The sequence below is a fragment of the Aptenodytes patagonicus genome, chromosome 6 (genome assembly GCF_965638725.1).
Source record: "Aptenodytes patagonicus chromosome 6, bAptPat1.pri.cur, whole genome shotgun sequence".
NCBI lineage: Eukaryota > Metazoa > Chordata > Aves > Sphenisciformes > Spheniscidae > Aptenodytes > Aptenodytes patagonicus.
In genome coordinates this window covers 27,541,652-27,556,084 of record NC_134954.1, presented here as the reverse complement: position 1 = coordinate 27,556,084, position 14,433 = coordinate 27,541,652, and the positions used below count along the sequence as shown (strand labels likewise).

General features: G+C 39.6%; 1 protein-coding gene across 1 annotated transcript in view; it reads right to left on the bottom strand.

Moving 5' to 3' along the window:
- WDR33 (WD repeat domain 33) overlaps positions 1–14,433 on the bottom strand; it is a 72,338-nt gene that overhangs the window by 11,988 nt on the left and 45,917 nt on the right. The window contains exons 8-17 of the mRNA XM_076341670.1: positions 8,579–8,705; positions 7,267–7,421; positions 7,054–7,132; positions 6,424–6,534; positions 5,510–5,604; positions 5,281–5,289; positions 4,535–4,621; positions 4,155–4,294; positions 3,633–3,785; positions 2,249–3,298 (exon numbers count right to left, since the gene is read on the bottom strand). Of these exons, the coding sequence (XP_076197785.1) occupies positions 2,249–3,298; positions 3,633–3,785; positions 4,155–4,294; positions 4,535–4,621; positions 5,281–5,289; positions 5,510–5,604; positions 6,424–6,534; positions 7,054–7,132; positions 7,267–7,421; positions 8,579–8,705 (2,006 nt within the window). The remainder of the gene's footprint in view (positions 1–2,248; positions 3,299–3,632; positions 3,786–4,154; positions 4,295–4,534; positions 4,622–5,280; positions 5,290–5,509; positions 5,605–6,423; positions 6,535–7,053; positions 7,133–7,266; positions 7,422–8,578; positions 8,706–14,433) is intronic.

Sequence of the window (14,433 nt, the reverse complement as noted above, 5' to 3'; positions counted from 1 at the left end):
GACAATCCTATCTCAGGCAATTTCCTTCTCTATTCCGTTTCACATTTGCAGAAGGTAGCAGATCTCACGTTCAGGAAGAGATGTACATCTCGCCCACACACTCTGCGGTAAACCTCTGCTTTCCAATGTATAGCAGATGCAGGTAATAGTGATATCTTACATGGAGATCAACCTTTACAAACATGTATAAATGTTCAGTATTAATGTCACAAGCCCTTGATAAAGCAGATACATATTCATACACTCCTGCTACTGAAAAGGAAGGCAAGTGTTTTGTACAAGTTTACAGAAGATAAATGTCAAATTCAGAACAAAAGCTAAAGCCTATTGTTTAAAAAAATCACAGATAGGGCCTTTTTAAATAGGAACTACTATTATATTCATATTAAAGAAGCAAACTGGAGCAAAAACTGACATTACAAATTTTAAAATCTGTTCATTTTTAAAAGACATTACCATACTAATGTAATACTTTCCTTCCTGCACAAGGAAGGAAAAATGGTCAAAAATACCTTGCTTTGTCTTTTTTTAATATCTGTAAAAGACTTCAAGATAGCAGTATTCATTGAAAATAATTTTTGACAGCCACCTGTCAAAAGCAACTTACTGAATTCTGACCAGAGTGTTAACAGCAGGGTCAGACAGGGACAGCTCTACACATATATGTAAACATACACAAGCTTTTATACACACACAAGCTTGGTAATTATTCTCAAAGCAGAAAAGTTAGTCTCTTTGGGATAGCAATAAAAACCACTATGCTAGTTTAAGTTGGATAGCTGTGGAACCAACTCTCGTTCACTTAACTTTGATGCTTTTGAAATCTCAGCAATGGTGTCACATTAACAGAATTCTGGAGGGAATTACTGCTGATTTGTAAGGAAAAAATATTCAAATAAAACCACAACTTGTAGGGTACTCTGCCTCAATCTGAAATGGAATCACCGAGCTAAAGCTCATTTCAATATGTCACCACCCATTGTGACCGGTACTGGACTACACATTAAGGACTATATGCATACCTGTCTAAAGCTTTAACTAGAAACTATTGAGTGCAAGTCTAAAAGAGTTAATTCTGTTTAAAAAACCCCAGACATTTTTTTAAAATTGAGTAAGTAGAATTTCTTTCCAAACATGCCCTTCAAAATTCACCCTAAAGCTGAAAACAATCAAGAGAAATTTTAAGTACAGAATCAGTGCCATACAAATAGGACTTGTAAGAGCTAATAAATACAGACCGCTCTGCATTATCTGTGGTAGATCAGAAGACGGAATAAGCCTGTTACGAAAGATGCTGAAGACGGCAGAGCAGGTTGCACCTGGTACTGAACCAGGCTTAATCAAAACCTGACTTGATTCCTGCAGAATTAATTGGTGTGTCTACAAGTGACACTCTCCAGTATTCCAGGTCAGCTAAGTGCAAGTATATTGCTGAACTCGTGAACCCTCCTGGAGCTGAGTGCCAAGGCAGCACAGCACGGGGACATCCAATTGGCAGCGCAGCAGTCAGCACACATCCAGGCCATGCTCAGCAGTTCCAGCTCAGTGCTCATCCTACCAGACCTGGGCTAGTCCTACACAAACCTGTGATACCTGTGCTCCCTCTCATGCTTCTCGGCAAATGGTGCAGTAATGAGTTAATGGTGTACAGTGCCCATTTCTTAACTTGTGCTCCAGAAAGTACAAACGTGGCTAAACGATTTCTATACCAAGGTAGGAAGCAGGATAGCTGTGTTCCTGTGTGCTTAGTTTGAACTGGTAAGTTCAACCAGACCTAGGCTGATTCCAGGTGTATCAGCATCTATGGTAAATTCATCCCATAGTTCGGATTAACTACTCTGGGACAACTGAGAGTTCGCAGTAACTTGCTTTAATTAATACATATGGGTCGTCTTATGTTCAGTTTGCTTAAATTCAACCCTTATTAGTGCTTACCTACTCCCCAGGAAATTCCCCATTTAAGACAGTTCAGTGTCTTTAAATTAAAAAACCTGGAGTTTCTCTTAAGGTTACATATTTTCATAGCAGACTGATTTCTGTACCAGTATTTCCAATAATCCCTTTTCTACAATTATCTCTGCTGTTTCCAAACTACATAGCTCTTTTCATTATCATTTAAGCTTTCTTGAGGCCTCAGTCTTGCAAGTATACCAAACCTCCAGCCTCTCAGCTCTTGCTTTGCATTTCTACCGCATGATGTTATCATTCCTACATTCTTAACACTCTTGTTATACAGACCAACACATACCTGATTAAATGGGGGACGAGGCCCATCACCCAACAGAGGTGTTTTCTGCTGCTGGAAAGGCAGAGGGCCCTGGGAAGTGTGCGGCCCCCTTGAAGGGTTCGGTTGTCCCTGAGGTCCTTGCATGTTTCCTTGAGGCCCTACTAAAGAGCCTTGTGGAGGTCCCTGCTGGCCTTGTGGACCTGGTGGCCCACGCAATTCTTGTGGCGGTCCTAACATTGTACCTTGAGGCGGGGGTCCCTGGAGGCCCCTCATCTCCTGGGGACCATGTCCTAGTAAACCACTTTGCATATGAGGACCTCTCATTTCTTGCGGATGACCCATCATCATCCCTTGTGGAGTAGGTCCCTGGTTATCTCTGGGTCCTGGTGGACCCTGCATCCCTCTTGGATTAAGTCCCATCAAAGGCCCTTGAGATATAGGGCCCTGCATCCCTTGAGATCCTGGAGCTCCTTGCATGCCATGAGGAAGAGGTCCTTGCATTCCTCGGGGACCAGGTGGCCCTTGCATTCCTTGACCACCAGGGGGACCTTGAGGACCCAAGTGACCTTGTGGGCCAGGCGGACCCTGCGGTCCTAAATGAGTCTGAGACCCAGGTAGACCCTGCGGTCCTAAGTGGCCTTGTGGGCCAGCATTACCCTGTGGACCTGGAGGCCCCATTGGCCCATGAGGGCCAGGATGTCTCTGCATTCCTTGATGTCCATGTAAATCCTGAGGCCGTGGCATCCCTTGTGGAGGCCCTTGGGGGCCTGGAGGTCCTTGTGGTCCCATGAACCCTTGTGGACCTGCAGCTCCTTGGTGTAATGGAGGACCTTGAGGTCCCATTTGTCCTTGGGGTCCCGGAGGTCTGAACTGTCCTTGTGGACCAGGAGGTCCCATCTGAGGCATATTCATTGGCATCTGCTGAGGTGGAAGGGGCTGCTGAAATCCTTGAGGCATCTGTGACATTGGGCCTTGCCCTGGAAAAGGCTGGGGTCCGTGAAGAGAGCCTCCGGGAGGTGGTGGCTGCACTTGCTCAGCTTGTTTTTGTGCAAGTCTCTCAATCTTCAATTGCTGTCCGAAAAAAGAGACCCAGAAAATCAACTAAAAATCAGAAGCAATAATCTCATTTCTCAGGAGTTTAAAAAGATTTAGTGCTTTTCTCTTAACTAACAGAAATACAGCTAAAGAGATCCATAGGTCAGTATTAGTTAACTGAAATGTGGGGGCCTCACTGAAGGTTTCATAACATCATGCATTAAGTCCAATATCCTGTTCAATTAGACTTTTTTTTTAAAACGGTGAAAACAGTACTGCAAAAGCAAGCTACACATTTTAGTGTTGAGGTCCAAATACATCACACAGAGCACTAAAACAAATTTGCTAATAACTGTCTTTACATACATACCTCCAAGAGTTGTGGGTTTGTGTACTGAAGTGCTGCCATTTCCTGTTCAATCTCTGCCTGTGTCTTCTTTTTCTCCTCCAGCTTAATATCTTCTTTTCTATCATTCAGTGGCTCAGGTGGGGGAGGCAAAGGAACTTTATTCTGCATCCATGCCTATAAAGAATAGTAAACACAAGATGAATTCTGTGGAACAACATGTATGCAATATATTGCTGCATTGGGAAAGGATATGCTGGAATGCTGCGTAGTATGGATATTCAGAAGCTAAAACCAACGCTGAATAAAACTTCCATACCTTATAACATCCTATTTTCCAGGTACAGTTACAAGATATAAGGGATTTAACCAAATATTTTATGCTTAAATAGTAATTAAACTAACTACTGTTGTAAATTATTTTGCACTGGGTGTTGATATGAAAGAGCTGATACTGGAAATCCAAAACATTTCAACAGCCACACACTTTTTGAAGTTGGGAAAACAACAAGCTGTTCTCCTGTTCACTGTATATCAGGTACTTACCTGCTGAAACTGTGCTGGTATTGGTTTTGCATAGGGCACTTTTTTCTGTGGCACCTTCTTTTGGTCCTTTTGCATTACTTCCTCCATTCCCCAATCCAGTCCTGGGATTGTCATTTCAATATCATTCGAATCATCTTTCCCTTTAGCACCAGGGAGACAAACAGTCAGAGCAATGCAGGTTTACAGAGAAATTCTGTTACTCTCTTTACAACTTATTCAGCAAAAGAGACCAAGAGGTTCCTTCTTTACATGGGAAATACACACAATACAGAACTTCAGAAAAAAGCGTCTGTGCTACCAAAATACATGAAAGGAATGAAAGAGAAGTCACACAGTATCTGGATGGCTCAGGAAAATGCTTCCCCATAGCTACTACTCACCCATCTGCTCTTGCTCCATGGCTATTTTCAATTGTTCAGGTATTCCCATCCCAGGAATAACTGCTAGGCTGTTGGGTTCCAGATCATCTAGAGAAAAACAATAAACATTTATACTTGGAACATTTTTCTTTACAGTATCATTTTATCCCTTTGCATTCTCACATGCTTTTACCATTGGTATCAATACATATTTCACAACTGGTGGGTCACTTTTTAATTCCATACATGAATTACAGGATATTAAAAGAACTGCAAATTCAGATTCATAAATACACACCAAAAGGTCAGAAACTATGTCCTTTTAGGAAAGTTACATTTAGGGTAGAAGCTCAGAAAAGAAAATAATAACCCATACCCATTCCCATTTTTGTTATAACAAATCTATATATTTTAAAACTTAAATTAGATTCAAGTGCTACATTTTAATTAACATTCCCAAACACAAAAGAGCAAATAATCAAAAATCTGAAGAAACAGATGGAACCCCAGAGATGAAAAGGTTGCTGAGGCATGCCATAGAGCTGGGCAACCCTGAGCAGCCTAAAATTACCAACATAAATCCTTAAGAGGGGGGTAAAGTTTTAAGATTTTAGTCAAATTCAATAATTTGAAAGATTTTCCTGCTGTAGTTCAGGACTGTGGGAAGTCTTGAAGTCACATGAATTTTTCAGGAAGAAAGGTAAACTGGAGATATTGCCAGAGGGAGAGCCAAACCTCCTTCCTGTGATTGACAGAGCAGGTCTTACCTCCCGGAGCTGTGGAAACAAAAGAAAACTCATTGTTGGAATGGTAGTTGCTGGTAACATGGATAGTAAAATCATCCTCGTAAAAAAATATCTTTGTCTAGGTAGTCACCAATGCTATAATACTGTTTCACCATCTTAGCCAGAAGCTGCGCTCTAGTTTCAGCTAATGACCTAGACTTGGTTCCTGACCCCAACCCTCTTTCTTCCGTATTGAGGGAAATTGCCTTACCATATTCCACACCATCCTCTGACATCCCAGGCAGCAGATTCAAGTTGTAACGATCTCGCATTTTATCTCCAGGTCGATTTCTAGTCCAAAACTTGCTGTCAAAAGGAAGTTATATGATCTCAATAAAGGGTCAAGAGTATTAACTACTTTTAATCTAATTAGTTCTTTAATTTTTAGCATGTTCTCTTGATTATGTAAGGATTCAACTCTTACTGAATCAAGTTCAGTGCTAGATCTGAACATTAGGTGTGAGGTTCAAACCAAAAATTAAAACACCAACAATTATCATATTGAATTATATAGTTACAATTCAGAAGATACTTCAAGTGTAAGGGGTGTAAGTACAAAGCATCAACATCAGATCCTGAACACAGATACATTTCTAGTCCATTCCAAAAACTTCTCACTCAATTCAAATATATTCTTCACATACAACTAAAACGTGTCAATACACACATCCACACACAAAAATTTACTCCATTTATAAAATGCTCCATGTTAACAGCATGTTCAACCTAAAAGCACATACTATATGCCTCCAAACATGTTTGCAATGTGAAAAGACAGACATGACCAGCAGATGATCTGCGGGAAAAAATGCTGTGGAGATAAGAATATTTCTTCAGCAAGAAACTACAGCAATTCTTTTATAAAAATTCCTTCAGGAGATTTCAAAGCTCACACAAACCCAAAATCCTAGTATTTTTTAAGGCTTCCTTAGATGAAGGACAAAAAGTTAGACTCTACCTTTTGATGTAAAATGTCAGTGCTTTCCCATTTAGATAAGTTTGTCTCTCTGCTTTGCCCATTGGTTATGTATCAGAATCATCCCAATGTATTCTTTGTTCACTGATGCCAGGCACCTTTCTAGTTTCTAAGTTTTTTAGATCTTTTCTTTAAATAGTTGAAAATACCTGGTGTGATCATTTGAGCCTGAACAGAGAATGTGTCCAAGGGGATGCCACGCCAGACTCCAGATCATTCCCTCATGGGCCATTTCCATTCCACCAACCTCCTTCTCAACCCTGATGCATCAAAAAAAAAAAAATCAGTCATCACACAGGTGAATATTTGCTACAGATACAATACAAAACTTTTGCTATTCAGTTGTTCCTCTTCCTCTATCCCATATTTTGCTAAAAACTTAAGCCTCTGTAATTTTTCTATTGGGTGAACTGATCGTTTCCAGTTGTTCTTAATAGGGAATTCAGTAATGTAGGGATTTTTAACTGTACATTTAGAAACAAAATAATTACAACATTTCAGAACAAGCTCTAAGAAACTAGGAGTTTCAACCATTCATCACCCTCTCAACAAAAGACTGTCTTCTGTGCAAGCAACTGTATGCTTTAATATACATTTGCACAGGAAAGCTTCTTCATAAATGAAGCATATTCACAAACTTCCTCAGGTATAGAGAAAAACTATACCATAAACATGCATGTTAAATACAGATTCAAAGGTGAAAAGTATATTTTATGTTTAGCATAATAGCTTGCATATCTGACCAACATCTTTCCAATGTGCTGATGAAAATGCCATACCCAACATGCCAGAACAACAGAGAGCCATCAGATCCTCCACTGGCAAACAGCCCTTCATGAACAGGATGCCAGGCCACAGCTGAAATACAAAGTAAGCCACAATCAGAAAGTATAACGCTAGGATTTCTAATGAATGGAAATCAGGATCTCAAAAACTTTAATTTTTAATCAAAACTTATTAATAAAAATCCACATAATATAACAAATTCTGACCTGTGGCCTCCTTCTTATGACCCCTGAAGACCTGAAGTTCTTCTTTCAGATTACGAATGTCGAAGAGCTTACAGAGATGGTCACGAGAAGCTGTTAGCAGCCAGTTGCCATTCAGATTCAGTTTCACCTCCATCACTGTGTTTTTATGAGCGTGTCTGCAAGCAGAGAAAGACAGACTGTTTGTCCAGATACTGATTTCTCAGACACAAATAAAAACATGATAGTTTACCAGTCCCAAATATTCAGGTCAATAATAAAGTAGTTCAGGCTACTAAAGCAGAATACTGTGGCTTTCTGAGCAAAGGCCCTATGCCTTAATCCTGTTCTTTTGTACTTCAGAGTAACTGGTAGTGCTCATTGAGACAGTATTCAGTTACTGTGCATGTTTCTATTCTCGTCCTGGTTTCGTCTGGGATAGAGTTAATTTCCTTCCTAGTAGCTGGTACAGTGCTGTGTTTTGGATTTAGGACCAGAACAAAGTTGATAACACACCAATGATTAGTTGTTGCTAGGTAGTGCTTACACTAGTCAAGGACTTTTCAGTTTCCCATGCTCTACCGACTGAGAAGGCTGGAGGTGCACAAGAAGCTGGGAGAGGGCACAGCCAAACTGGCCAAAGAAACATTCCATACCATGTGACGTCATGCTCAGTACATAAACTGGGGAAAGCTGGGGGGGGGGGGGGGGGCCACTGCTCGGGGACTGGCTGGGCATCGGTCAGTGGGTGGTGAGCAATTGCATTGTGCATCCCTTGCTTTGTGTATTATTATTACATTATTATTATTACATTATTATTATTTTATTTCAATTATTAAACTGTTTTTATCTCAACCCACGAGTTTTTCTCACTTGTGCTCTTCCAATTCTCTCCCCCATCCCACCGGGGGGGGCGGGCGGGCAGCACGGGGAGGAGTGAGCAAGCAGCTGTGTGGTGCTCAGTTGCCGACTGAGGTTAAACCACAACACTACTGCAGCGTAAGAAATTTTTCCTCAGCCAGATGAAACATCTCATTTGTGTTTCCATATCTCAATTCTGTTTTCCAAATGAGAACCGTGTGAGTAGGACATCTATGGAGAAGTACAAAGTAAATTTAAATAAGGAATATTAAAGTCACAATTTTCCAAGTATAGCCTTGACTTCATCTAACCTCTAGATTTTCTGGCACAACTAAAGCACTAGCTTTACATTTGAAGCAATTGTGTATAGCTGAAAAAATGTGAGGCAAAAAGCTGAGAAGGGAATTAAAAAAAAAATTATGTTATGAAGTTAGCTTATATTTGAGCAAATCAAAGTCTGTGGGCAAGAACTTACAGTGTGGCAAGGCTCTGGCCAGTCTTTGGATCCCAGAACTTGATGGGTTGTTGGCTATCTTTACTTCCCGATACAACTAATCCCTTTGTCGGATGCCAGTCAACACATTTCACATCTGCTCCATGTCCTGTTACGAAGATAAAAGTTGTTCATTTTGAGATTTCACGGACACTGAAAAGACACTGCAAAATTAAAGGGGGCACACCTTATAACTGTAATGTAAAACTGAATGAAAAACATCACAGAGCACAGGTCACAAAACAAAATCAAACTAAAAAAAACCTCTTCTGAGTTATTTAGGTTGCTTTCCTTCCCACTAATCACTGGGAGCATCTTCTCCTCAGATTACACCCTCAAACCAAGCTCACTTCACCAACATAAAAATTCTCTAGGAAGTTTCTGCTCAAACCGCTACTTTTCTTTAGGCTCTGGCCCTATACTATTACACAGTATTTTAAACGTTACACTGATGAAGTGTTTGTATGGAGGTGGTAAGGGAAAACAACACTGTGACACTTCACTTTCTGTGAAATATTGTAGAAATGAAAGGCAAATACATATTTGTTCCTATCCTATCAGTACTACCCTTTTGCTGTCCTGTCAGAAAATAAGCAAAGAAATTAAATTATGGATCTGAAAACTAAATTAGCATATGATGAAATCTTCTGAGGTGTAACCTCTTATCAGGTCAGAGGGATTCAGGTTTCTCTACGCTCAAGAGTTAGGAGAGAAAAACCCTCATGATATAATTTCGTTTTAAACAGACTGACTGACCTTGACAGAGAATCAGTGCTGCTCAGATGATCTAAAATCTGTCAGGAAGAAATGCCTGTTCCTACTACACAACAAAATGAGGTTTCTGAGCTGAACTACAGGGATTTAGACAAGAAATAACGAATGATAATTTCTTTCTCCAATCTCTCTCCATGCCAGCCCACTTCAAGGGAAAGCCAACAGTAATAGTCAATGCCAGAAAATGAGGCAGCATGCAGTAACTAAAGAAAGAAGCAAGATGAGAAAGGAAGGGCTGTCTGCAACATAAAGGCACTGAAGTTATAAAATGATATGGAAGAATGGTAGCATGTTTCATGAAAGACAAAGGGTTGCCATCAGACAGCTCCCACAAGTACTACACGGTGCTACATGGTGGAACACCTAACTTCAAGCAGCACAAGCTGTCTTAATACAGGCCTCAATTCGACAAGACATTAAAAATTATCAGTCGAAATTTTCCTGAGGCCACGGACAAAGACAAATCAAATTAGAATAAGCAATATACTTCTATCTTAAAATAAAAGCAAAATGTTAACAAGTAGAGCACACTCTCCATCAAATGAGTGCAACTTTCCTCCTCTCTGGAGGAAAGGACAGACAGGGGAGAGATTCTTGACCCAAGAAGAAATGAATACAGCTTTGGTAAGTATATGGGGAACAACTTTAAGGATCAATTGACAATACAGATGAAGGAACCCAACACTCCTCCCCCAGCCATAGCAGGTAGAATTGCCCTTGGAATATGTGGGGTCTCAGGGAAGAGCAGGATCCTCAAGTTGCAAAGACTATAAATGTGCTCACAAGCGCCCACTCTGGTGGTCTGTCCTACCAACAGAGGGGCACTTTGAGATGTATTGTCTCCCTTCTCTCTGGCTCTTCTGATGCAGAAAGAAATGAAAGGCACTGTCTATCTGGATTTGCTCTTACTAAATCTCTCTCAACTAAAACATGAAGCTGAATGCTGAGCAAACCTTGCTTCCAAGTGTTTATTTGGGAGGAACGATTTGGCCAGTAGTAAGAGAGAAAGCGCTCTTTCTCCACAGTGGAAGGCAATTAATGCTTGCAGATTTTCAGCCGATGATATCCTGTAGGTACTTGCTATCCTGCAGCCCCCAGGGAAAGACAGGGGATTTTAATTCAAGGGCAACAATAGGCCCTTATAGAGAAATGTTCCATTACAGTTAATAACTGGTTGAACTGTACAAAAATGTGTTCAGACTAGAATACTTGAGTACTATCATAAATATGAAAAAAACCAAAGCCCAGCAAAACCATAAAAAGACCTACCCACACGGACTAGAATTACATTGGCCTTGCTGCTCCTGAAATAAAGACAATTAGTAACAGAAGAGCGCTGAGAGACAAAGGGCTACTCTGTTTAGTTGGTAAGATTGCATCTGGAAAACAAGTTATGCTTGTGAAAGTCCATCTCTGGATGACAGCTCATCCTCTGCAAAACCTGATTTAGGCTTTTCTTTTGAGACCTAACCTGAGTTAAACCAGCCCAAATACGTACCCTGAGGGAAGAAAGGCTCAGCGTGGGCAATCCAGTTCAAGTTCAGAGCCACACTCTTAAACAGAGCAACCGAAGCACCCATCCTCTAAAAGTCTTCAAAAGGGAGCAACAGTGACAGGACAGCACAGGACTGATGGGCTTCTGAGAAGCCAGGTTTGATAGTCACTACCCACTAGCCCCAGACCACAAAGCTGAAAGGTAGTAAAAGATGCCAGGACACTCAGAACTTGGAACCAGAGCAGATAAATCATTAGGTACTTATCAGCAGGCTTCTGACCATCATCAGCACATTAAAATTGACCACAGGGATCAGAAGAAACTTATCATATTTATAAACATAACCATTATAAAGATAGGTAACTGGCATTTCCTGCAGAGAGCAATCTTTCAACCAGTGTGCTCTGGACTACAGTAATAGTGGGGAAAAACTGGGACCCTCCTTTGTAATCTAATCAAAATGATCTGTCCTGCCCTCAAGAGAGGCATCTCTTAGACAAAGTTCTGCACTAAATGGGATCATCATATATACTTAGCTATAGGTTCCTAATGCAATGAAGCTTTCTAGAGAGAAAATAAATTCTTTCCTACAACGTCCCAAGGGACGAACTAACTCAGAAGAATTACATAAGGTAACTAAGATAAGCGAACAGCATCATCTAGTAAGACCCTTTTAAAATTTTTTTTTTTTTTAATTGGAGCAATTGACACTGTATATTGCTTTTCCTTCTTTCTGCTGATAGATGTACATACTACCATCTGTAATGAGACAGATGATGCAGAAAACACATTTAAAATAAAACTCCAGAGAAAAAGAAGCCTGGTAGCTCTTACTTCGCAGTTGTTTTCAGTTCTTAGTTCTAGGCTAAGACCTGGGAATCGGACTCTCCTCTGGTACAGAACCCGTCACCAAGCACCACACTCAGAAAACCTTAATTCATGCAAATCTCTGTTGTTTACATTCCTTATTTGCTGACTCTAAACAGCTTTTGCTCAGTAACTTCAGCAGTCACACATATGTATGTCCCTGTGACCTAGGACAGCCAGGATGGGAATTCCTCTCTGAACAATGCTTGCACCCTTTCTGCCCCCTGAGCCCCCGTCTGTAAAAGGCATAGACGTTATATCATTTCCCTATCTTGTAGGGACACTTTATGGATAAATGAATTGAAATGTGTGAATTGTTCAGAAGTCATGGCAATAGAAGGCCTATAAACAAAGTGAAATGAAAGACTGAAGGTAAAGATTTTTGATAAACTGAACTCGTTTAAGATCATGAGTTAATGTCTGAGCATAAATCAATATACTAACACTTGTCAGTTTTACTTACTACAACTTCTTCTAACCTTTTAAAAAATCTGCAGAAAAAATAAAAACAAGCATTTGTAGATTTTTAAAAAAGTTTAGATACAAAAGTATTTCTCTAATAATACTTTTCAGATGCATAATAAATTTTTGAACTGAGTGACTGTAATCACAACCCTGTTAATTAAAATACTGATTGTTAATACTTCTAGCCAGCTTATTTGAAGGGTTGTTCTTTAAAAGACACTGAACAGAAATACTGGCTGGTGAAAGGCATAACAAGCTATAAGATTATGTGTAACAGTGTTTGAGCAAATCCACCATGTTACAAGCCTGGAAAAGTACACATAAATTAAGGACTTGATTTTTTTTCCCCTCTCACTCTAATTTCTGCATATATGACTTAGTGAATGTAATATATGGTGTAAAAAAGTTGGTTTGGATCACTGTCTTTTTAATTACAGCCTAGCATATCTATATATTTTATAATGCAACTGTGTATAAACTATCAATTATGGATATATCAGGTTTATTGCTGTAGCTAATTTTTTTTCTATTATATCCTTTCCCCTAGGAATGAGCCCCATTCTGAAGGCACATAAATTGGAAAGAGGATTTTATAGATTACATTGTAGGATTTCTAGATCCTTCTCAGCAATTATTTGGATGTATATACACATACTGAGATGACACTCTTAAGGCATCTTCTTGTACTTTTTTAACATCCACATTCCAAAGAAAATGGACATTTGTAACTATATATATTTTAAAGAATAAACATAATCGTTTAACTGCAACAATACTGTTTCTCATTTAGAGAGAAATCTATTTGCTTGGATTTTTTTTTTTTTTTAAAGACACATGGTTCTCTCATGCTGTTTTAAATGGGGAGTAAAGAGAGCTGTGTATCCTCCACTTGAATTGGTCAGACTTGAAGCGTTTTCATCACCACACAGTAACATTCACCTTCCTGTAATCTGTATCCCCAAAATAACAGAACACCTCTCAGAAGAGCAGGCCCTTTGTAGGGGACTATTTCCAAGGGATCTGCAAAGAAACATCAAGTCTTACTACTGTTCAAGCTAAGGTTCTCCAACCCCAAAAAGGCCACCCCCAAAAAGGGGGGGGGGGAAGGACCTGCAAGTCAAAGATAACGGAAAACAACCACGTTAGCAGAAAGGTGTTCTAAGTTTTCTACATAATTCCCTTAGACTTTGTTAGTTGCTTCCAGCCTACTTGGCAAATTGGATTATTCTGCCTGTTCCATTTTTATGGAAGGCTTTTAAAATGTTATCTGATGGTTACCCATTCCCCTAGCAATTCCCTGCTTCTATGTAAAGCTCATTTAGGAACCGAATACCTCGTATCTACAAGAACCCTGGTACTGTTTTGATAACACCAATCAGGTTAGCAATAAGGGTAAGAATGTATTTTAATTCCAGTAGTGTTCTTTGCCCTATCACATTATGCGAACTATACTCCTCTTGAAAGCTGTCCTATGAGGTCTTTCACTTCCTATTCTCCACTCTAAGAATGAATACCACAGAAACCCTCCATCTACAGATACACAGCATGCTTTTTCTTTGTAGCATAATGTGAGAGGTTGGTGAATAACAAATAAAGGGAAAAGCTCCTTTCAGTCTTCAGTGGATTAAGAACAATGCCTCCCATCATACTTTCAGACCTCTGTCCCATGAAACTCAAGTTTTATTTTCCTTTATTTGCTCACAGTCTTTCTCTAGCTCTCTGCTAGTTTATTAAACTTGGTATCTAGAGAGATTGCTAGAGTTTTATTCTACCTACAGGGAATGTCTCCTAGATCATCAGTATTCCTCTAAACCAGCAGCAGAATGGGACATAATTAAGCCTTGTTTACAAATCCCTTTTTTAACAGTTCTATAATCATACTAAGTTTTCTTCCCAGACAAAAGCTCTTATAACAGGACAGCTTGTTTTTATTCTCTGTGAAATCAGAAGGTTAAAAAAATAATAATCAGTAAACACTAATGAAACAGGTGTGGGTAAACAAACGAGTTTTCCCAAGACTACCTGGAACAGGTAATCAGCCCCCAAAATGTGTTTCCATAAATGACTTAAGAATTTATACGTGCTAGTCCCAACAGAACTTACACCACTCAGTGAATAGTCTGAATTCTACAAAATCCTAAAACACTAGCAATAAAAAGTTTTAACTTAATGCTAGTTGTGTGCTTGCACAGCTTGCATAATGGCAAATGCACTGCAAAGAATCATGAAAAAATCT